A 22,628-nucleotide genomic window follows, 5' to 3' on the forward strand; every position below is an offset into this window, starting at 1 on the left:
AGACAACATATAAAAGTAAAAATCTCATTGGAAAAGGCAAATATACACAAAAGTAGTGGATTAACCATGTATAAATATACTGTGAAGGTTAAAAGACAAAAAGAGTAAAATTAAACTACATAGTTAAAGGATACATTAAATTAAAAAATGTAAAATGTGACATCAAAACCAAAATGTTACAGGGGAATAAAAATGTAGAGTTTTAGAACATGTTCATATTTAAGTTGCTATCAACTTAACATAGACTGTTATATAAATAAGATGATATATATGAACCTCACAGTAAACAGAAAGCAAAAAACTAGAAAATACACAAAAGAAAATGAGAAAGTAATCTAAATATAACACTGAAGAAAGTTATCAAACCACAAGGGAAGTAAGAAAGAGACAAAGGAACTGAGAGGAACTATAAAAACAGCCAGAAAAAAAATTAACAAATGGCAATAACTACATACCTATCAATAATTACTTTAAGTGTAAATGGACTAACTTCTCTACTCAAAATGAATGGATGGCTGAATGAATTAAAAAAACACAACACATCTACATATTGCTTAGAAGAGACTCACTTCAGAAGTAAAAATAAACACAGACTAAAAGTGAAGGGATGGAAAAAGATATTCCATGCTAATGTAAACAAAAAGAAACTGGTGTAACTATACTTATATCAGACAAAATAGACTTTTTTTTTTATTTTAGCTTTTTTTTTAAGTAGGCTCTATGCCCAGCATTGGGCTTGACCTCACAACCCTGAGATCAAGAGTTGCATGTACCACTGACTGAGCCAGCCAGGCATCCCCACACAAAATAGACTTTAAAACAAATACTGTAATAAAAGACAAAGATGGGCACTATCTAATGATAAAGGGGTTAATCCAGCAAGAAAATATAACATTTATAAATATATATGCACCCAACATAGAAGCACCAAAATATATAAAGTAAATATTAACAGATCTAAAGGGAGAAACTGACAGCAATATAATAACAGTAGGGGACCTTCACACTCCACTTACAACAATGGATAAATTATTCAGACAGAAAAATCAATAAGAAAACATCAACTTTAAATGACAAATTACACCCGATGGACTAACAGACATATACAAAACATTCTATCCACAAGCAGCAGAATACACATTCTTCTCAAGTGCACATGGAATATTCTCCAAAAGAGACCACATGTTAGGTCACAAAACAAATCTCAATAAATTCAAGAAGACAGAAATCATATCAAGTATCTCTCCCAACCACAATGATATGCAACTAGAATTCGATTACAAGAAAAAAGCTGAAAAAAACTACAGCTATGTGGTAATTAAACAATACATTCCTGAACAACTACTGGGCCAAACAAGAAATCAAAGGAGAAATAAAAAAAATACCCAGAGACAAATGAAAACAGACATATGACATACCATAATCTATGGGATGCAGCAAAAGTGGTTCTAAGAGGGAAGTTTACAGCAATATAGACCTACCTTAAGAAACAAGAAAAATCTCAAATAAACATTTTAACTTTACACCTAAAAGGGAACTAAAAAAAGAACAAGCAAAGCCCAGAATTAGGAGGAAGGAGACAACTGGGGTGCCTGGGTGGCTCAGATCATGATCTCAGAGTCCTGGGATGGAGCCCCACATTACACTCCCTGCTAAGCAGGGAGTCTGCTTGTCTCTCTCCCTTTCCTTCTGCTCCTCCCCCCACTCCTGCTCTCTTTGTCTCTCTCTCAAATAAATAAATAAAATCTTTATTTTTTTAAAAAATTTATTTATTTATTTGAGAGAGAGAGCAAGCACAAGAGAGTAAGAGCCAGGGGCAGCGGGAGAGGGAGAAGCAGATACCCCGCTTAGCAGGGAGCCCAATGTGGGGCTCCATCCCAGCACCCTGGGATCATGACCTGAGCTGAAGGCAGACGCTTAACCGACTGAGCCACCCAGGTGCCCTGATAAATAAAATCTTCAAAAGAAAAAAAAAAAGAATTTAAAAAAAGTAAAAGGAAGGATACATGAAACTAAGAGCTGATCCTTTGAAAATATATATAAAACTGACAAACCTTAAGCTAGATTCACCAAGAAAAAGGAGGACCCAAATAAATAGTCAGAAATGAAAGAGGAAAAGTTACAACTGGTAAGGATCGTAAGAGGCTACCATGAGCAATGATATGACAAAAAATGGACAACTAAAAAGAAATGACTACATTCCTAGAAACTTACAATCTTCCAAGACTGAATCATGAAGAGATAGAAAATCTGAATAGATTGATTACTAGTAAGGAGTTTGAATCACTAATCAAAAACTTCCCAACAAATAAAAGCCCAAGACCAGATTGCTTCACTGGTGAATTCTACCATTCAAAGAAGATTTAATACCTATCCTTCTCAAACTCTTCCAAAAACTTGAAGAGGAAGGAACACTTCCAAACTCACTTTATGAGGCCAGGATTATCTTGATACCAAAACCAGACGAAGACACCACACAAAAAAGAAAATTATAGGCTGGTTGGTGCCTGGCTGGCTCAGTCAGTAGAGCATGCGACTTTTGATCTCAGGGTTGTTAAGTTCGAGCCCCACATTGGGTGCAGAGATTACTTAAAAATAAAATCTTAAAAAAAAAAAAGGAAAGAAAGAAAATTACAGGCTCATATCCCTGATAAACATAGTTGTAAAAATCCTCACAAATGTTAGCAAATCAAATTCAACCATATATTCAAAAGATCATACACCATGATCAAATGGTATTTATTCCAGAGATCCAAGAATGGTTCAACAGCCTCATATCGATCAATGTGATAAACCACATTAAAAAAATGAAAGATTAAAATCATATAATCATCATCTCAATAAATTCAGAAAAAACATTTGACAAAAGTCAACCTTCATTTATGATTAAATACTCTCAACAAAGACGGTATAGAGGGAATGTACCTCAACATACATAAAGACCATATATGATAAATGCACAGCTAATATTACACTTAATGGTAAAAAGCTGAAAGCTGAAGGCTTTTTCCTTTAAGATCAGAAATAAAACAAGAATGCCCACTCTCCCCACTTGTTTTTTTAAGTTTATGTATTTAGTTTTTGTAATCTCTATACCCAATATGGCTTAAACTCACAATCCCTAGAGCAAGAGTCACATGCTCTTCTGACTGAGCTGGCCAGGTGCCCCTCTCCCCACTTTTCTTCAACATAGTATTTGCAGTCCTCGCCATAGCAACTAGGCAAGAAAAAGAAATAAAGTCATACAAAATGGAAAGGAAGAAGTAAAACTGTCACTATTTGCAGATGACATAATACAGAAATATAGGAAATCCTAAAGACACCACCAAAAAACTGTTAGAAATACTTAATGAATTTAGTAAAGTTGTAGGATACAAAATTAGTGTACAAAAATCTGTTACATTTCTATATATTGATAATGTACCATCAGAAAGAGAAATCAAGAAAACAATCCCATTTACAATTGCACTAGAAAGAATAAAATACCTAGGGAAAAATTTAACCAAGGAGGTGAAAGATCTGTGCACTGAAAAATATAAGACATTGACAAAAGAAATTCAAGAAGATACAAATAAATGGAAAGATATTCCATGCACATGGATTGGAAGTATAAATATTGTTAAAATGTCCATACTCCCCAAAACAATCTTCAGATTCAATGCAAACCTTATCAAAATTCCAGTGGCAGTTGGACCAGGACAAATAATCCTAAATTTTATATGGAAACACAAAAGACCCTGAATAGCCAAAACAATCTTGTAAAAGAAGAACAAAGCCAGAGGTATCACACTCCTTGGTTTCAAACAATACTACAAAGCTATAACAATAAAAATAGTATGGTATTGGCATAAAAGCAGACACATGGATCAGTGAATCAGGAAAGAGAGCTCAGAAGTAAACCCCCACATATATGGCCAATTAATTTATGACCAAGGAGGCAAGAATATACAATGGAGAAAGGATAGTCTCTCTAGTAAATGTTGCACAAACTGGACAGCTACATGCAAAATAATGAAACTGGATCATTATCTTGCACCACTTATAAAAATTAACTCAAAATGAATTAAAGACTTGAATGCAAGACCTGAAACCATAAAACTCCCAGAATAAAACAGGCAGTAATGTCCTTGACATTGGTATTAGTGATGTTTCTTTTTTGGATCTGACTCCAAAGGCAAGGGCTACAAAAGCAAAAATAAACAAGTGGGACTACATCAAAATGAAAAGCTTCTGCACAGCAAAGGAAACCAGCAGCAAAGGGAAAAGTCACCCTATCGAATGGGAGAAGATATTTGCAAATCATATACCTGATGAGGGGCTCATATCCAAAACATAAAAAATTCATACAACTCAACAACAAAAAAAACCCAATTTTAAAATGGGCAGAAGATCTGAATGGACATTTTTCCAAAAAAGACATACAAAAGGTTAATAGGCACATGAAAAGATGCTCAATATTACTAATCATCAGGTAAATGCAAATCAAAACCATAATGAAATATCACCGCATACCTGTCAGAATAGCTATTATCAAAAAGACAAGAAATAACAAGGTTAGGTGAGGATGTAGAGGAAAAAAAACTCTTGTGGACTGTTGGTAGGAATGTAAATTGGTGCTGTCACTATGGAAAACTGTACGGAGATTCCTAAAAAAATTAAAAATAGAGCTACCATGTGATGAAGCAATTTCACTGCTGGGTATTCTATCTGAAGAAAAAGAAAACACTAATTTGAAAAGATATATTTGTTGCATCATTATTCACTATAGCCAAGATATGGAAACAACCTAAGTGTCCATTGATGGATGACGGGATAAAGAAGATGTGGTATATACACGATGGAATACCACCCAGCTATTAAAAAGAATGAAATTTTGCCATTTGCCACAACACGGATGGACCTGGAGGGTATTCTGCTAAGTGAAATAAGTCAGAGAAAGACAAATACCACATGATTTCTCTTATATGTGAAACCTAAAAAACAAAACAAAACAAAGTCCAGACTCATAGATACAGAAAACAGACTGGTGGTTGCCAGAGGATTGCTGGGTGGAGATATGGGTGAAGGGGATCAGGAAGTACCAACTTCCAGTTCTAAAATAAGTAAGTCATGGGGATATAATGTACAGTATGGGGAATATAATCAATAACATTGTGTTAACTTTGTATGGTAACAGATGGTAATGAGACTTATTGTGGTGATTATTTTGCGGTGTATCCAAATGTTGAATTACTAAGTTGTACACCTGAAGCTAACATAATGTTGTCAATTATACCTCAATAAAAAAAGAAAAAAAGGAGGGAAAAAGAAAACATAGCAAACACATTTTGTAAATATTTTCTTCAAGAGCTAAAGTTCATAAAACCAATTAATGTTCTTTAGAAAATTAAATGAACCATGCTGATTAATGGAGAATTTAGTATATTACAAACATAGAAATATTAGGGGCAGATCAACATACCAAAATGTCTGGAATGGTCAATGGGCAGATGTGGCTGGAGATTTCAAGTCTTGAATTAAAAATAAATCTTCAGAGTTGGGTACACACCTGTATTTCCATTCACTTCTGGGGGAAAAAATAAAAAGCCATGAATCAGATTTTAAGAAGAAAATTGGAACTGGAAAGAGATGTTAAACAAAGGGGTAAAATCTTCGGAAGAAAAAAAGATTTTTAAAAAAAGTACTACAAATTTGGGGTAAAAGAAAACTGAGTATAATGGTCCATATGGTAAGGAAAGAATTCCATGGTTATCTCAGCCGACATGGGTGAGAGGCCATGTATTTTGTTGCCTAGAATATTCTGATTCTTTTTTTTTTTTTTTAAGATTTTATTTTATTTGAGAGTGAAAGAGAGAGCATGAGCATGAGCGGGGGTGGGGGGTGGCGAGGCAGAGGGAGAAGCGGGAGTGAGGTGGAGGTAGACAGGACTGCTATTCTTATTATCATATCTCCCTCCCCGCTGAGCAGGTAGCCCAATGCGGGACTTGATCCCAGGACCCTGAGATCATGACCCAAGCTGAAGGCAGATGCTTGACTGACTGAGCCACCCAGGTGCCCCTCAGATCATTTTCTGTAAGGTTGTTTTTTGTTTTCCTTAGAATCTTACTCTGGGAGAAAGTGATTGAAATGTTGGGGTACAGAAAACATAAAGCATAGAAAACTCATTATCTGTTAATTATAAAATTTTAGGTATATTTATCACATTTTACTTATATCTGTGCTAAGATAGACATCTTTTTGATAATTCAGAGGAAATCCTATTTTTTAGAAATATAAAACTAATCCAAGATGCAGGATAAAATCACTAGGTGTATATGCAAAGAATTTAATGAACACAGGTTTAATATTTCAAAAATAACAAATTCATATTCACCATTTACTAATGCCCATTATGTGCTATGTACTGACACTTCGATGCCAAAAATATTCTACTATAGTTAATAGTAATACTTTAGGGTAAATAGTTCGCAATATATAAATTTTGTAGTTTAATGAATAAGAAATTGTGTTCCAGGCAAGAGAAAATAAATTGATGATAATAAATAATCAGTTTAAAATGAATATTATCATTTTCTTATTAAGTAACATAGTTTTTTTCTTCCCAGTTTCATTGAGATATAATTGACATTGAAGTCTATATTAAAGTATATAGTATAATTATTTGATATATGCATTACAAAATGAATACCACAATTTTAGTTAACATCCATCATCTCACAGAGTTACAAATTTTTTTCTTCTGATGAGGAGTTTTAAGATCTATTATCTTAGCAACTTTCAAATATACAATATGTATAACATAGTTTTAAATATATATTACAGAAAATGTATTTTTTTATCTTTTAAGCTTTTATTTAAGGGCAATGATCTATGATGTAGATTTTAGATCTTATTAAAAGCAGCCACGCCCATGGACTGCACATAGTCCTCAAAAGCAGTAATCTGCTCCTCCAGCATATCTGTTCCAACTTTATCATCTTCCACTACACACTGTATCTGAAGTTTTTTAATTCCATATCCCACTGGAACTGGTTTAGAAGAGCCCCAGACCAAGCCATCTACCTGAATGCTTCGGACGCACTCCTCTAGTTTTGCCATATCTGTCTCATCGTCCCAAGGTTTCACATCTAGTAATATGGAAGACTTGGCAACAAGTGCAGGTTTTTTGGCTTATATGAGACAAGCACCACCAACCAGGTGCCACTCTACCCAGGTCAGGGACAGAGGATGTATTTCTTTTTTTTTTTTTTAAGATTTTATTTATTTATTTGACAGAGAGAGAGAAACAGCGAGAGAGGGAACACAAGCAGGGGGAGTGGGAGAGGGAGAAGCAGGCTTCCCACGGAGCAGGGAGCCCAATGCTGCGGGGTTTGATCCCAGGACCTTGGGATCATAACCAGAGCCGAAGGCAGACGCCTGAGACGCCAGACTGAGCCACCCAGGCGCCCCAGAAGATGTATTTGTAAGGTAAAATTCTTAGGACTTCTTTGTAAAAGTAATTGAATCAATGATTTATCTCAACCCAGTATGATAAAAAAACAAATTAGCTGTGGAAGGTAAAACGACCAAGGTTAAAAGTGTATATTGTGTTTCCCTACTACTTTTAGGAAAGGTCCATTTAGAAATGACAGCAATACTTTGGGTTTATAGTTCATGTATCTCAAAAAGGTTGTTTTATTTTTATTTTTTTTAAAGATTTTATTTATTTCTTTGACAGAGAGAGAGAGCGAGAGAGGGAACACAAGCAGGGGGAGTGGGAGAGGAAGAAGCAGGCTTCCCGCTGAGCAGAGAGCCTGATGTGGGGCTTGATCCCAGGACTCTGGGATCATGACCTGAGCCAAAGGCCGCCGCTTAATGACTGAGCCACCCAGGCACCCCTCAAAAAGGTTTTAATATTACATAAAGTTAAACTGAATTACAGAGAAGGATCTAACAAAATTTATTTAACATGGTAATTATGCAACATAAACTATCAACATTTGACTATCACACCCAGTTAGTCATATCCTTACTTGTCAGCAATGTTTTTCTTTCTTTTCTTTTTTCTTCTTTTCTTCCCTTTTCTTTTCTTTTTTCCCCACCTCCTCCCTGCAGTGTTTTCTTTTTAAAAAAATGTTTATGCTTCATTATAAAAATGCTTAAATTCCTATTGTGTTTCAAGATGAAAAGTATAGAGTAAGTGTAAATAGAACCTACCAGAACTATTCTTTTCATCATGGTACTTTGGTGCTTTTGACCTTGTCCTTATTATTAACAGATTTCCAGCACCAGCAGGACAGTGTCAGCCCTTTCAAGTTTTGTCAACTTACATTCTTTTCCTCTTCAGTGCAGTACAGGCCGAATTCCCATTTCATCTTTCTGTTACCTTTAAAGAGAATATTGCATTCCGACAAAATATGCTATTATTGAAGAAAACAGAATTTAGTCATAAATATATATATATCACCTCTACTTTGTTTTATCTATTTTCTTCTTTCTCTGCTATCTCTAGGCTAATGAGTCCCCAGAATTGGAAATTCCTTGGATGAATCTGAATAATTCCTTTATAAACAAATTATTTTGACAAAAGAACATGTACAAATTGCCTCACTGAGGCCGTTCCCACCTCACTGTACAAGTCTCTCCTTGTTTTCAAATGCCAGCTAATGATCCATTTCACAGAACCATTCATAGATAACCCAATGCCGCCTCTCTGTTTACTCCATGTAGTGATTGCTTGTGTCTCACTTCCTTGAGCTGTTTGGAATGCCTGGCTTTACATCTTTGAATATACTTACCTGTTTTCTCAGGTTTTGTCCCCCGCATAGATTATAAATGCCTCAATATTAGACACAATGTGTTCCAACCAAGGATGGACTATTATTTGCCTGCAGACTATTATTTGCCTGCAGACCTATGAATTCAAATGAAATGCTTTAACTTTTTCCTAGTTCCAAAATCCTGTTCAAATCTATGCTCTTCCTTTCAATTCCCAGAACCACAGTCCTAGTTCAGGCTCTCATTCTCTCTCACCTGACTAGTGCAGTCATCTTCTAATTATTTGCCTGGCCTTTGGTCTCTGACCTCTGGCAATTTATCTTTGATTTCTGTCTCAGTTATCTTTCTAAAGCACAGTTCTGATGTCACTCCCTAGGTTAAAAACTTCCATGGCTCCCCGCTGACTGCAAAATAAAATCTCCAGCTAGGCATTCAAGGTCTTTACAATCTGGTTCTATCCCCTCTTTCTAATCCCCTTCCAATCACTTACTCTTCCTACTCCGTATTCTATGAGCTATTAATTGTTTACCAAATACGTCTTTGCACATTCCTACCCCGTCTTTATCCATTTTCTCTTTTCCTAAGTTTCTCCATCTATTCTTATCTTGCTCTTTAATAAGGATCCCAGCTCAAGAGGATCACTTTTTACCTTTCTTGCTGTCCCTAGTCAACTTGTTTCTTGTCCTTTCCAGAGCATGTTGTTGATGTCTCCATTTTAGTATTTCTCAATGGCTCTGTACTTGAGAGGTAGACCTATCTCAGTCTCCCATTTATACTGTAAGCAACTTTAAGATAGGGATGATAATTTATTCAACCTTCTCTGGCTACAGCCTAGCAAGTGGAGTGGGAGGAAGAGACTAACTCCGTGGGAAATGAAGGAAGTATTTCTAATGACACAGGAGGGGAAATTTCCAGCCTGTTTCTTGGAAGAGGTTCAAATTCTTTAATTATAGATATCCACCTCACCTGAAGTAACTTCCTGGCATTAGAGTTCAGAGACCTTCTAATAAAAACTATTATTTTCTAGAACTTCCTGGAATTAGAGTTCACAGACCTTCTAATAAAAGCTATATTTTCTAGAAGTTTGTAACTTGTGAGACATGGAAGTTAAGCCTCTAAATCACAGCCACCAATTACATTTCTTCTGTGCAACCCCACCCAGCTATTAGAATTTATTAGAAGGAAATTCTACATTTAAGTCAAGAATAACTGTGATTTCTTCTTTGATCAATGGCACAGTATTGTCCTGGGACCTACATCTAGCCTTACCACCATTGGTCAGCTGGCACGTGGCTTTCAGGACATCAACCGTCAGAGGCTCTGTAATTACTTGTGATTACTTGAATGGAACGTTTCCGAACCCATGGTGGTTATTTCGCCTTCATTCACCATTAAACATTTGATTCTGTGCCAGCAGGATGTCCGGGTGCTTGGCTACTCGCATTGCCGACGCCGGCACCAGGATCGTGGCCTTTCCGAGTCAACGCTCGTCAAAAGGAAGCCTGCACCACAGCCGGAGGGAAACGAGGGCTGAAGTTGGAGAAGGGGGGCGGGCAACGTCCGCCCGCCCGCCCAGCGCCGCGACTCCTGGTGGAGGTGAAGGCAAACCTCCAGGCAGCCGCCCCGCCGAGCCTCAGCACCCAGACGCCTGCGGATGCTCTCGCGGCGGCCCCGCGCGGCCCGGCCCTCTCCCCGAACGGCAGTGGGGGGCGGGGCGCTGCGCGCGCCGGCGCGTGGAGGCCGGGGGCGGTGGCGGAGCGCGCGCGGCCTGGAAGGGGCGCGCGGAGCGGGGGCGCGCGGCGGCCGCTGCGGCCTGTGGCGCCGTCACTCGGCAGAGCCGATCCGGCCCAGCTGGGCGCCGCTGCCGGTGGCCAGGCGCGCGGGGACGGTTCGGGGCTGAGCCGGGGGCCGGCCCGTGCTTCCGCCGCCGACATCCTCTCATCCGCGGGCCGCCCGGGTCCCGCTATCATGTCGCTGAGGCAGCGCCTGGCCCAGCTGGCTGGCCGTCTGCAGGAGCCGCAGAAAGTGGCCCGTTTCCAGCGGCTGTGCGGGGTGGAAGCGCTTCCGCGCCGCTCCGCCGCGCCCGCCACCGATCCAAGGGGGGATGAGAAGGCGGAGGCGCCCCTCGCGGGAGACGCCCGGCGCCGAGAACAGCAACCAGGGGCGTCCGCAGGCTCCCAGGCGCCCGGGAGCGACCGCAATCAGTGTCCCGCCAAGCCAGGCGGCGGCGGCGGCGGCGCCCCCAACGGCGTGCGGAATGGGCTGGCGACCGAGCTGGGCCCGGCCTCGCCGCGGCGCGTGGGGGCCCTGCGCCGCAACTCGCTGACGGGTGAGGAGGGCGAGCTGGCCCACGTGAGCAACTGGCCGCTCTACTACCTGTTCTGCTTCGGCACGGAACTGGGCAACGAACTCTTTTACATCCTGTTCTTCCCCTTCTGGATCTGGAACCTGGACCCCCTGGTGGGCCGGAGGCTCGTGGTCATCTGGGTGCTGGTCATGTACCTGGGCCAGTGCACCAAGGACATCATCCGCTGGCCGCGGCCCGCCTCGCCGCCCGTGGTCAAGTTGGAGGTTTTCTACAACTCCGAGTACAGCATGCCCTCCACCCATGCCATGTCCGGCACCGCCATCCCCATCTCCATGGTCCTCCTCACCTATGGCCGCTGGCAGGTAAGTTTCCTTCTCCTCGCCTGCTGTGCCTGGGGGAGTTCTCCCGCGGGAGAACCCGGAATACTCTTCACTCCGCTCAGTTATTTTAATTTGGCCGTTTCCCCTTCCAAACCTCTCTTTCCACGGGTTTTCACAGCCCCCGAGAACAGGCCCTTCCTAGGTTTAAAAAAATTAAGTGATCTAGGGGAAACCTAGAGACTTAGCTGTCAAACTATATTCTAAACCCAAAGGAAACGCTATTCGTGGAGTAACATATTATCATTGGGCTTTGGTTGAGTTTTTAAATGGTTTTAATTCTTGTGATGCACAGAATATAATTGTAATTAATTATAATGTTTTTATACTTAATCGTTAGGTAACTAAGACCCACTTTCACCATAATATACTGTGCCTTCCCCCAAACTAATTCTGTTTCAGGCTTGGGTAAAGTCTTCTAAGCTTTACTCCGAGACAGTGTTTATAAAACCGTAGTGTAATTCCAAAACAAACATGGTCGTTCTAGGCAATGAAGTAATGAATTTTAAAGGAAAGCCGCTATTTATGTAAGTTAATGGAACACAGCCTGAGTTCTTTTTTTAAGGGGTGTGGTTGCAGATTTGCTGATAGACACAAAGTTTAATTATCTTCTGAATCACTGATCTGTAGTATCAGTTGTTGAGCTACCACAGGATTACTGTTGCATTAGCTTTAAATACTTTTAAAGTTTTTCTTAAAATTAGGGTTCTTGGTCAGACTAGTGGGTTTGTAAAATTGACAAGTATGACAGCAGGGCCAACCTGACAATGAAGCTGGGATGAGTTTTTAATGGTAAACATTTTATATTTTGCCTACTTCTTTTGGCCTCCCATTTCTCACTTTTTCATGGTCCATAAATGTTACTTGGGTTTGAAAACTAATTCTTTTCTATGGAAGCAAAATTTATTCTTAGACTGCTGTCTTGTTTTATCTTTTAAATTGTAAGGAGCTTTGTTCCTCCTGCAGACCAGTCCCTTAATTTAAGAATAAAGTTAGTAATGTTGGAAAATCTAAAGAATCAGACTTCTTCGATTTTTTTTTCCGTTAGAGCACAAAATCATCTTACATTGAGAAATACTCAATTCTGTTTAAAACTCCATTATGATAAGCTTACTCATTCCAGATTTAATTCCAGTATAGATAAAATCTTGTCCGCATGGGCACCTCTGTGCAGTGCATCTCTCTTAGAGTAACATGGAAAATATGTAATGTGCAGGGTAAGAATGACAGAATTATGAGAGAAGAGTACCATGGACAGTTTTCTTTTCTTTCCTATATAGCCAAAGGAGATGTAGAGGCTATTCAGATTGTAAAGTAGTGCTGCCTTTTTTGAAGGATAGTTAAAGATCTCAAATTTTATTTAATCTAAGTATTTCAAATTTAAGATTGTCATTGAGTTATGTTTGGCATGATATTTACTAGTTAGCTAATGATGTTTCTCTTATTTTCATGAGACTTTCAGGATTCTATTACTGTAGGGCCTTTTATAACTCCTCAATGAGTAGCTGTGTTACATGCTGTTAATATTAGAAGTCCAAGTAAGAGAAAAGTTATTTTTTGCTCATCATCTATTCAGAACACATGCCAACAGGAAGTCTGAAAACAATACTGCTGATTATTTATGGATTGTAGATATTAGTATTCTAACATTTCAGGGTTATTTGAATTATCAGGATAAGCTTACATTATAGTGTTTTTTTGATTTATTTACATTATAATTTTTGAACAATCTAATATATTTAATCCAAAGTCTGAGGAATTTGTAGATCATTCAATTTTAGAAATTGAACTAGACAGGACTTTAGAAATCACCTACTCTCAAACTATAATTTTACAGAGTGGAAACTGACCTGTTAGAATTAATCTTGTAAAATTAGTTTAAATTTCTTATTTTACATATTTTTACTCTAAATTTGAGTAAACTTCTAAATTTGAATAATTGTTTAATCTTTTGGTTAGCTATTATAGAAGAAAGGCTCCCTTGTATGGAAGTCCTGTTTATAAATGTTTGTAATAATCTAGTATAAAAACCGAAATGACTTTTTTACCTTTTTACTTTTAAAAATCCTTGTTATGAACTGAAAACAAAAATACCTTCCTTTGCTTAAGTTGTTTTGGTCCTATTCTCTGTGTTAGTATTGTTGTACTTTGGAGGCTTATATTTCCAGAATGGGTAATGAAAAAAAATATTGGAGGGGCGCCTGGGTGGCTCAGTTGGTTAAGCGTCTGCCTTTGGTTGAGGTCATGATCCCAGGGTCCTGGGATCGAGCCCCGCATGGAGCTCCCTGGTCAGTGGGGAGTCTGTTTCTCCCTCAGCCCCTCCCACGCTTGTGTTCATTCTCTCTCAAATAAATAAAATCTTAAAAAAATATATTAGAAACTTGGGATAAGAATTAGACAGTGAAAGCCTGGTGTTTTTCTAATAGTAGTTTTGGTTGACAGTCCTGTCCATCTGCTCGGCCCCTACAGCTTATTCAGGCTAAGTGTGGTTACTTCTGTATGCCTAGGATGCTGAAACAGCTCTGCAAGCAGAGTTATCTCACATACCATCCCTTTGGTGTGGAGTAACTACTGAACTCCTCCCTGCCGCTTAATGTTCCTACTTGAAATCTGCTCAACATTCACCTCCTACACAGAGCCTTTTTAATTAACCCCTTCTGTTTCATTAGTCCTCATTTGTTCTTAAAATGACCATAGACAAAAAACATTACTTGGGGCTTGTTTAAAGTGTAGGTTTCTGCATCTTACTTTCAGAGATTCTGATCGAGTGGCTAGCTAAGTGAGGGTGTAGTGCATTTTACTGAAGTTTCCCAAAGATTTTTGAGGGAAAAAAATGTACTTTCTTAAACCCTTCCAGTAAAAATAATTCTTGATCCTTAAAATATATTTTATATTTCTCTAACATTGTTGTCTCACCTTTTTTGCAATCCCAGGCTTTGAATCTTTTTAAGGTATGTTATAATATCAAAAGAGAGATCAGAACAGTATGATGCCAAGCGGTTATTTGATACTAGGAGAATTTTTTTTCACGGTGATGCAAGATAGAAAATGTATGGCATTTCTCCAGGTATTAACTTGATCCATTAGCCAGGATAATAATTATTGCTCTCATATTATTTGTTGGAATCTTTTGTAGCCTGAATTGGGAAAAAATAAGAAATAGGGAGCAGCAAGTATTAAGAACATAGTCCTTTGAAGAATAAAGGAAAATTAAAAATAAAGCACTCCTTTTGTATTTATTTTTTCATGTTCTTTCAAGAAATAAAAATTCTTAATTAAATATTATGGCATATAATAAGTTCTAATTATATACCTGATTTAATAACATTAAGAAAGTTTTAGATTAATTTCATTAAAAAAATTGTCATCACACACTTTATAGCCAAACCCATTCTCAGCTAGTCTATATCCTTTCACTAATTTTATTATTTTTTATTTTAAGATTTTATTTATTGATTTGACAGAGAGAGACACAGTGAGAGAGGGAACACAAGCAGGTGGAGTGGGAGAGGAAGAAGCAGGCTTCCCGTGGAGCAGGGAGCCCGATGTGGGGCTCCATCCCAGGACCCTGGGATCATGACCTGAGCCAAAGGCAGACGCTTAATGGCTGAGCCACCCAGGCGCCCCTCCTTTCACTAATTTTAATAATAATAGTAATTCTATTATTAACATTATTAACATTTATGAAGGTTTTAGTAGAGGTCAGACATTTTTTGAAAGGTCTATTACCTGATTTAGTCTACTCTTAAAACATCCCAGTGTGTTTTTTTTTTTTTATAAGAGGGGTAAGATCTTTAAGATTTTATTTATTTATTTGACAGAGAGAGACTGTGAGAGGGGAACACAAACAGGGGGAGGGGGAGGGGGAGAAGCAGGCTTCCTGCTGAGCAGGGAGCCCCATGTGGGACTTGATCCCAGGACTCTGGGATCGTGACCTAAGCTGAAGGCTTAACGACTGAGCCAAAACCTCCCAATGTTTGGTTCTACTATTAATACAAGTTTATAGATCAGGAAACTAAGAGAGGTAGGTTAAGTAACTTGACAAAGTAACATAGCTCTAGGTAAGTCTCAGAGGGCAAATTTAAATCTTACAGACTCCAGAGCTTATGCAGAAAACTCTTCAAATCACGCTATGTGATTTTTAAAGAATCTTTGTGATAACAAATATTTAATAGATAGGATTGTCTTAAACTACAGAAACAGTTTTTATATGCCTTGAGAAAATAATGTGTATGTATATACATATGCAATATCCACAAATATTTGTGTTTTAAACATATATTAAGTTGTTGACTGAAATCAGTGCTGATTTTCTCAGCCTTCCTTTCCCTCTGTCTTCCTAATATAAATAAAAAATGCCATAAACATAAGAGCTTTGGAAAAGAAAAGCAAATAAGATATTTTATTAAAATATAGTTTATTATAGATAATAAAGATATCTGAGATCATGAAAAGATAAAAGGAAGACAAGAAGAGCTACAAAAGTGGGTCACAAATGACAAAGATTAGAAAGGGCTGCAAGAGCCAGTGGAAACTGATCACTAGTAATTCTGGGAAGAAACAGTTTATTAAAAAATCAAATTGGTTTGCTCTTTTTTTTTTTTAAAGATTTTATTTATTTATTTGAGAGAGAGAGAATGAGAGATAGAGAGCACAAGAGGGAAGAAGGTCAGAGGGAGAAGCAGACTCCCTGCTGAGCAGAGAGCCCGATACGGGACTCAATCTTGGGACTCCAGGATCATGACCTGAGCCGAAGGCACTCGCTTAACCAACTGAACCACCCAGGCACCCTGGTTTGCTCTTTGATTTCTTTTAACCTAGTGTCATACTTGTGTTTGGAAATGCACATTTTCCTGATTTTATAAGTACTTATTATTCTTGATTTAAAATTAATTACATTTATTTGTTTGAATGGGGAATACTTCATAGAAAATTTAATATTTACATGAAAATATGAAGAAGAGAGTGCATTTCTTTTCTTTTTCTGTTCCACAGCTACCAGAATCTCTGTTCCAGAAGATTCATTGTTATAAGTTTCTTGTTTAGCCTTCTAGAGAGTCTTTACTGTTATAGACATATATCTATATAGTTTATTTTTCATAAAATGGTAATATACTATACTGTTCTGGACCCTGCTTTTCTCATTTAGAAATATATTGTGGAAAGATTTTCCTTTTCTTTTACCCAACAGTTAATGAATACTAACTTTGTGCTTAATAGTTGTTTTAAATGCTTTACATGACTTAATTCTTTTGATCCTCATAAAATCCTATGAGTATTATCACTGGTTTGCAGAAGAAACTGAGGTGGCGGGAACTTAAGTAATTTGCTCCAAATGACTCTGCAAGTACATAATAGAGCCTGGATTCAAACCCAGTTTGGCTGCAGAATTACATTATGCTACTACATTAAAATTCCTTTCCATATTAGCACTTTCCCTATTATATAGAGCTATGTAATTTTTTCACATTTACATTATGCTCCAATATACATATATATATTTTTAGGATTTATGTATGTATGTATGAATGTATTTATTTAAAGATTGTATTTATTTATTTGACAGAGGGAGAGAGAGCATAAGCAGGGGGAATGGGAGAGGGAGAAGCAGGCTCAAGCAGGCTGAGCAGGGAGCCTGTTGCAGGGCTCAGTCCCAGGACCCCGGGGATGATGACCTGAGCCGAAGGCAGACGCTTAACCAACTGAGCTACCCAGGTGCCCCTTATTTATTTATTTTAGAGAGAGAGACAGTGTGAGAGCAGGGGGAGGGGCAGAGGGAGAGAGAATCTCAAGCAGACTTGCTGCTGAGTGAGAAGCCCAACACAGGGATTGATCCCAGAACCCTGGGATCATAACCTAAGCCAAAATCAAGAGTTGGACGCTTAACTGACTGAGCCACCCAGGCGCCCCTGCTCCAATATATTAATGTAGCATAATTTATTTAGTAAGTTGACTATTCCAGTACTGCCTATTCAAACCTTTCCCGTATTTTTTTTCTATTAGATTGCTGGCATTTTACTTACTGATTTTTCTTTTTTAACTATTCTTTTTGGGGTTTTCTTTTTTTTAAACTGTTGCTGTACCTTCAAATAATGTTGTACTACTTCAAGTATAGCATAAGAACTTACAAGAGTATACTTCCATTTTTCCCTCTCCCCTCCTTTGTATTATTGTTGTCATACATTTTACATCTACATATGTTATAAAACTCACAATACATAATACATTATTATTATTATTATTTTTGTATAATGTTCCAGCATTTCTAGAAATTTTTTTTCTCCCCTCTTCTACCATCTCCTCCTGTTCTGGAACTTCAGTTTCATGTACGTTAAATTGTTTAACACTGCCACTCACAGATCACTGATGCAATGATGATGATGATGATGATGCAGTGTTTTTGCTCTCTGCGCTTCATTTTGGACTGTTTCTATTGCTATGACTTCAAGTTCACTGATCTTCAGTGTCTGAGTTTTCTGGTAAACTCCTCAAGTAGGATGGGATATAGTTTCAGATACTGTATATTTTATATGTAGAAGCTCTAATTGGGTATTTTTTAAATCATCCAGGGGCGCCTGGGTGGCTCAGTCGTTTAGCATCTGCCTTCGGCTCAGGTCATGATCCCAGAGTCCTGGGATCAAGCCCCTCATCGGTCTCCCTGCTCTGTGGGAAGCCTGCTTCTCCCTCTCCCGCTCCCCCTGCTTGTGTTCCCTCTCTCGCTGTGTCTCTGTCAAATAAATAAATAAAATCTTAAAAAGAAATCTTCCATTTCTCTACTCATTATGTTCCTATTTTCTTTTACATTCTTTAGTATAAGATTTTAATAGCTGTTTTAAGGTTCTTATCCATTATTTCCATCATCTTTGTCATCTTTGTGTGGACTTTCTAATATTTTTCCTGCTTATGGATCATATTCTCCAGCTTCTTTGCTTAGTAATTTTTATAGTTTTAGATTTTGTTTATTCCTTTAAATAGTGTCAGACTTGATCGTGGTTACAGTTAAATTACTTGTCAGTTTAAGCTTCCTAGAGAGGGTCCAGAATAACTGTAGTCTAGACCTAATTTGGCCTCACTGCTAAGGTCATAGCCTTTTTTAAGGTTTTACTTACAAGTAATCTCTACACTCAGTGTGGGACTTGAACTTACAACCCTGAGATCAAGAGTCACATGATATACCGACTAAGTCAGCCAGGCTCTCCAGGTGATAACCTTATAAAGACTGCCCAATTCCCTTTGTACTCTGCCTAGTGGGAAAGCATTTCCGAGCCTAGGTGAACTTTGGGAGTTGTTTGGCCTACTATTTTCCCCAGACTGGTGGACTTTCACCCCATGCATGCACATATTAGTACTCAGCAAACAATTTGCAGAGACCCCCTACAGATCTTTGGGGCTCATTCTCTGTGTGAATTCCTCTCTCCAGTGTTCTGTCCTGCAAATTAATGGCTGCTTTGGCCTCTGTGAATTCTGCTCTTTTTCCCCTTAGTTCAGTGAGACTGCTAGACTTTGTTTGGGTTCCTCCTCCCATGCTACAGCCTGGAAACTGCCTCTAGCAGCAAGTTAGGGCAATCACAGGGCTCATCTCATTTGCTTCCCTTTTCTCCTGAATTACAGTTCTGTGCTGCTTGTTTTCCAGTATATGAAAATGGTTGTTTTATATAATTTGTCTAGTTTTCTGGCTGTTTACAGTGGAACGGCTGTTATTACAACAGTTAATCCTTTATGGACAGAAATCCTCTCACCTCTACTCACTGTTTTTTGTTTTTTATATTAAAAAACTTACTGGGATGTAATTCATATACATTTCATCCATTTAAAATATGCAGTTTGGTGGCTTTTGATATATTCATAGAGTTATGCAGCCATCACCACAATCAATTTTAGAATTTTTCCATCACCACCCAAAGGAACCCCATACCCATAGTAGTCACTCCCTGTGTCCTCCCCTGCCGATTCCTAGGCAACCCTAGACAATCACTAATCTACTTTATGTCTCTAAGGATTTGCCTACTCTGGACATTTCATATACATGGAAGCATACAATATGTAGTCTGTTGCTGGCTTCTTTCACTTAGCGTATTTTAAGATTCAGCCATATTATAGCATGTATCAGTACTTCATTCCTTTCGTTCCTTTTTATTGCCAAGTACTATTCAATCAGATGGATATATAACATTTTATTTATCCTTTCATCTGTTGAAAGACATTTGGTTTTACTTTTTGGTTGTTTTGAATAATGTTGCTATGGATAGTTTTGTATAAGTTTTTGCATGGACATAACGTTTTTGTTTCTCTCGGATTACTTACTGGTTTTTGAAGCCCTTTATATTGTGGTCAAATTTGCCTTTTGTCCATGTGTGATTTAGAAATATGCTTTCCTAAATTATTACTTCTCTTCCTACTTTTTTTCCCAAGGAGAATTATTTTCTTTTTGGGTATCTTTTGTTTCATGGTTTCGTATGATATTTAGAATAGCCTTCTACCATGGTTTCTTATAGTACTTCTGTGGTTGTTTTTTTATGCTTAAGTCTTTTAACCATCTCTTGCTTTGAGGAAGGAATCTAACTTGATATTCCCTCACAGCACCATTTATTGAATAGTCCATTTTCCCCTACTGACTTGAACTGTCACCTAAATATAGGTATATACTTGGGTCTATATTCATATTTTTACTTAGAATTGATACATCTGATATTTGTGTGCAAGTTCTATACTATTATGTTTATTGTAGCTTTATAATATTTTTTTACTTATTCTTGCTGTTTTCACTTGTTTATACAGTTTTCTGTATGTACTTTAGATTTTGTTTTTCTAGTTCTTTTTTTTTAATTTTTTTATTAACATATAATGTATTATTTGTTTCAGGGGTGTTTTTCTAGTTCTAAAAGAAAAATCCTTTTGCTATTTTTTTATTGGAAAGATAAAATAGTACTTTCATGTTTAAAACTTTGATCTAACTTTAGTTGGTTTTGAATATATTGTGAGATATGGATCTGATGTAATTTTTTTCACACTGATAATTAATTGACCTAATTCCATTTTTGAATAGTTTATCCTTTCTCTACTTACCTGTAATGCCACTTAGGTTATATATGAAGTTTCCATATGTGTATGGGTGTGATTTTGGGGTTCTCCATTGTGTTTCACTGGTTTCTTTATTTGTCTCTTTATCAATATCATTGTCATGCTTTAATTGCTTTAGAGTAAGTCTTATTTATGAAAGTTCTCTACCATATTCTTCAAGATTGTCTTGGCTATTTTTGAGTATTTGCTTTCAATATACATCTTAGAATGAACTCTTTAATTTCTACAAAAAAACTCTGGACTTTTATTGAAATTGCAATGAATTTATAAATGTGGAGAGAATTGATAGCCTTACCGTATTGAATGTTATCTGGGAATATGGTAAGTCTTATTTATTTAGGTTTTCTTAAATGTATTTCATTCTCCATATAAATCAAGTATATCTTCTGTTAGATTTATTTGTAGTTACCTTATATTTTTTGTCATTGTTATAAATGATGTCTTGTTAAAAATCAAATATTGTAACTTTTTGTGGCTGGAAGATAGAAACATGCTTGATTTTTATGTATTGATCATATATGCAACAACTTTTTTCAACTCTCCATTAACTAAATAACTTATATGTATAATCTCATTTGTTCTTTATAGAAAAAATCATATCAACTGAGAACTATGACAAGTTTATTTCTTCTGTTGCAAGTATACATTTTTTTCTTGACTAAAAAGCTTTAATAAAAGTAATGACATTAAATTCCACAAATATAATCATTTCATTTCTAGTAAGTACTAGCCAATAACATAAGCCCTACAGATAGGGTAAGACCCCCAAAATATGGACTGTTTGCTCAGGGAGATTAGATTGGTGTTTTAGGAAGACTGTGTCTGTAGTATGGAAAATGGACTAGAGGGCGGTAAGACTGGAGGCAGGGAAACCAGACCAAGTACAATGTTACTCCACCAGTTCAAGGGAGAGAAGATGGGAGACCTAGATCAAGAGACTACAAAGAGCGGCCAGCTGCCTGATTTTATATGACTTGTGAACTATGAATGATTTTTTTACATTTTATTTTATTTTTTTAATTTTTTAAAGATTATTTATTTGACAGAGAGAGACACAGCAAGAGAGGGAACACAAGCAGGGAGAGTGGGAGAGGGAGAAACAGGCTTCCTGTGGAGCAGGGAGCCCGATGCGGGGCTTGATCCCAGGACTCTGGGGTCATGACCTGAGCCGAAGGCAGATGCTAAACGACTGAGCCACCCGGGTGCCCTGGTTTTTTTACATTTTAAATATAATTTAAATACAATTGAAAAAAGCCACAAGAATATTTTGTGACATGTGTGAATTATATGAAATTAATAATTTAGTGGCTATTCATAAAACTTTATTGAAACACAGCCATGTTTATTCATTTATATCTATACTGTGTGTGGTGCTCCTGTGCTACAGCTGCAGAGTTGAGTAACCAACACTGTGTAATCCACAAAGCCCAAAACAGTTACTGTTTGGCTCTTTATAAAAACAACTCTGTTGGCCCCTGACCTAGATAGTGTCAGTGGGAGTAGAAAGAAATGGATACATTTGAGAGATATTTAGAGGTAGAATTGAGAAGATATGGTGATTGATTGCAAATGGCAGTAAGGAAGAAAAACAGGAGTAAAGGATTATTCCCAGATTTCCTATTTGGAAAGATGAGAAATAGTAGTTTGATTTGTAGAAACACAAAATATGGAAAGCAAGTGAGATTTGCGGAAAGGAACAGGAGTATGGAGCAGAATTCTGTTTTAGGTATATTGAATTTGAGGTGTCTGTAAGACAGAACTATCTGGGAGGCAGTTCTACATGTGAAAGAGACCTAGACATATTTACCCCAAAGATACAAATGTATTGATCCAAATGGACACCTGCACCCCACTGTTTATAGCAGCACTGTTCACAATAGCCAAACTGTGGAAAGAGCCGAGATGTCCATCAACAGATGAATGCATAAAAAAGATGTGATACACACACACACACACACACACACACACACAATGGAGTATTAGCCATCAGAAAGGATGAATACTTACTATTTATATTGACGTGGATGGAACTGGAGGGAATTATGCTGGGTGAAATAAGTCAATCAAAGAAAGACAATTACATGATTTTACTCATACGTGGAATA

General features: G+C 37.5%; 2 protein-coding genes across 2 annotated transcripts in view; both read left to right on the forward strand.

Moving 5' to 3' along the window:
• The first annotated feature begins 10,519 nt into the window (after nt 1-10,519).
• The window catches only part of SGPP1 (sphingosine-1-phosphate phosphatase 1), a 33,674-nt gene continuing 21,565 nt past the window's right edge, over nt 10,520-22,628 (forward strand). Inside the window, exon 1 of the mRNA XM_027568957.2 lies at nt 10,520-11,427. Coding sequence (XP_027424758.1) covers nt 10,726-11,427 — 702 coding nt within the window. The 5' untranslated portion in view covers nt 10,520-10,725. The remainder of the gene's footprint in view (nt 11,428-22,628) is intronic.
• The window catches only part of WDR89 (WD repeat domain 89), a 106,479-nt gene continuing 95,158 nt past the window's right edge, over nt 11,308-22,628 (forward strand). The window contains exon 1 of the mRNA XM_027568959.1: nt 11,308-11,427. The gene's annotated coding sequence lies outside the window, so the exon portion shown is untranslated. The remainder of the gene's footprint in view (nt 11,428-22,628) is intronic.

This window comes from Zalophus californianus, chromosome 6 (assembly GCF_009762305.2).
Source record: "Zalophus californianus isolate mZalCal1 chromosome 6, mZalCal1.pri.v2, whole genome shotgun sequence".
NCBI classification, from domain to species: Eukaryota; Metazoa; Chordata; class Mammalia; order Carnivora; family Otariidae; genus Zalophus; species Zalophus californianus.